We start from the raw sequence: 1,743 nt of genomic DNA, 5'->3' as shown, positions 1-1,743 counted from the left end.
CATCTGATGTAACCTAAAACCCCACAATGGCTCAGTTGTGCTGGAAAATGTGGCGGCTTTCAAAATCTTAACGAGACTAAAGCCGGAACCAAGCAATGAAATTGGATTTCAACCTAATCAATAATCACGCGCCTCATTGCTTTGTAGAACTGACGATGGTTATCAGCAGTTCGTGCTCGTAAAGCATTCAGGTTGGAAATCCTGTGACATGGTAGAGTGTAGTGTCGAGCTTGCTGTCTTTTTTCTATCTTAGTTCCGTGAAATAAGTTCATCACAAGTAGATGGTGCAGAAAGCAAACGGTCTTATTATACTGAAATCCATATAAGATGTTACACAAGGGAACTTTCTTCATGCTTGAACTGGGAACTTCATCAGACGACTTAAAGTTCTTTTAATCAAGTACACAGAGATGACACCTTTGTCAGATGCATCTCTCAGGCTAATTGTCGTACCAGAACTTCTTCTGAAGTGTCTCAACGAGCTTCTCATCCACCTGGAACCCCTTGGCTAGTACCACAGGGGAAATAGGAGGTTTCGCATTGAACAGGTCATTAGCGACCGTGGTGACTCCTGGGTTTTGGCTGCTAAGACCCGCAATCGCGACTGCATTGGTCTTTCCAACATTGAGCTGGAAGTGAATCATCCCGAACGGGAAAACAAAGACGTCTCCGGGGCGGAGGACTTTCTCAAAGAAAGTATTGTTCAGTTGGTTGGACGTGACAAAGCCTGCATAGAGGGTGCCCTCCAGGACGAGCAAAATCTCGGAGCCACGAGGGTGAAAGTGCGGAGGATTTAAACCACCTATTCCAAAGTCAATACGAACCATGGAAATGCCGAGAGTGTTGAGTCCTGGTAGCTGGTCCACGAACACTGTGGTGACTGTGGAGCCCAGTGGATTGGCCGTGCTTCTAGGAACTTGGAGGCCAGAAAAGAGGAAGTCGTTCGCCGTGGTAAGAGCGGGGTTCTTGCAGAACTTTCCATTCACAAACACTGCATAGAGAGGAGTTTCTGTTAAGAAGAAATTGTTGCTGACTTTCTAATGCTTTGAGGTACATCCTAGGATACAATAAGGTCCCACCAAGAATGAGATATGTTCTGGTTTTGTTAACTTAATTGTCTTGTTTTGTTTGAAATTAGTGTACACTATGTCTTGTTTAAAAAACCGATCAAAATGCCCGATGAGCTTCCCCAGTGCACCCAGTAAGAGCATCAGAGGACTACTCTGAAATCAAGAGAAAATGTACTAATTTGGAGAGTTCTACCAAGGAAGGGAAAGACAAGCTTACAAGCATTCTTGGGTTCTTGGACTGCTACACAGATGTCCTGCAGGGGACTTGGGTCGTAGGCATCGGCAAAGGACAGTGCCAGAGCCAAGAGTGCCAAACTGGCAGAAAGCCAAGCACTATTCGTCATTTCAATTTTCTTGTGCCTCTCTTTTACCTACTCTCAAGTGTTCTGATGGATGCGAACACTTGCTTCCAAATGATGCCTATTTATAGATGCCAGAACTCTTGCACATCTCATATTTTTCTCCACAAAGCACAGAAACATTGACAAAAAGAAATGTCTTAGTTGTTAAGCTGATGTGGTTGTTGACATGCTGATGTCAATGCAGTCTGGCACACTTGAATTGGTTCGTTCCAATACCGAGTTGCTGATGATACAGATGCTTTGGCATACTAGTACTGACAGGTAACAAATTCATCCTTGTCCAGATCTGACGATAAAGTAGAAGTTAAGAT

General features: G+C 44.1%; 1 protein-coding gene across 2 annotated transcripts; it reads right to left on the bottom strand.

Annotated features, from left to right (window-relative positions):
• Positions 1-278: 278 nt before the first annotated feature.
• On the bottom strand, positions 279-1,414 carry LOC125316395 (germin-like protein subfamily 1 member 20). Of its 2 annotated transcripts, none has more exons than XM_048284650.1 (2): positions 1,264-1,414; positions 279-991 (listed from the first exon to the last, which is right to left on the bottom strand). In XM_048284650.1, exons 1-2 carry the CDS (start codon positions 1,412-1,414, stop codon positions 441-443), a joined length of 702 nt encoding a protein of 233 aa, XP_048140607.1. In that variant the 3' UTR covers positions 279-440. The 2 variants fall into 2 exon arrangements, with proteins under 2 accessions (XP_048140607.1, XP_048140610.1); XM_048284653.1 differs by having other exon boundaries at positions 1,288-1,414.
• Between the last annotated feature and the right edge of the window lie 329 nt (positions 1,415-1,743).

This window comes from Rhodamnia argentea, chromosome 1 (assembly GCF_020921035.1).
Source record: "Rhodamnia argentea isolate NSW1041297 chromosome 1, ASM2092103v1, whole genome shotgun sequence".
NCBI lineage: Eukaryota > Viridiplantae > Streptophyta > Magnoliopsida > Myrtales > Myrtaceae > Rhodamnia > Rhodamnia argentea.
The sequence above is the reverse complement of the archived record's forward strand: the minus strand, read 5'-3'. Positions and strand labels throughout refer to the sequence as shown.

What these genes read in the sequence shown, in the direction of transcription:
- LOC125316395 (XM_048284650.1), bottom strand. Translation starts at nt 1,414, where the DNA reads ATGACGAATAGTGCTTGGCTTTCTGCCAGTTTGGCACTCTTGGCTCTG. An exon ending in GCTTGTCTTTCCCTTCCTTG is followed by an intron (nt 992 to 1,263) that starts GTAGAACTCTCC and finishes CTCTCTATGCAG; the next exon opens with TGTTTGTGAATGGAAAGTTC.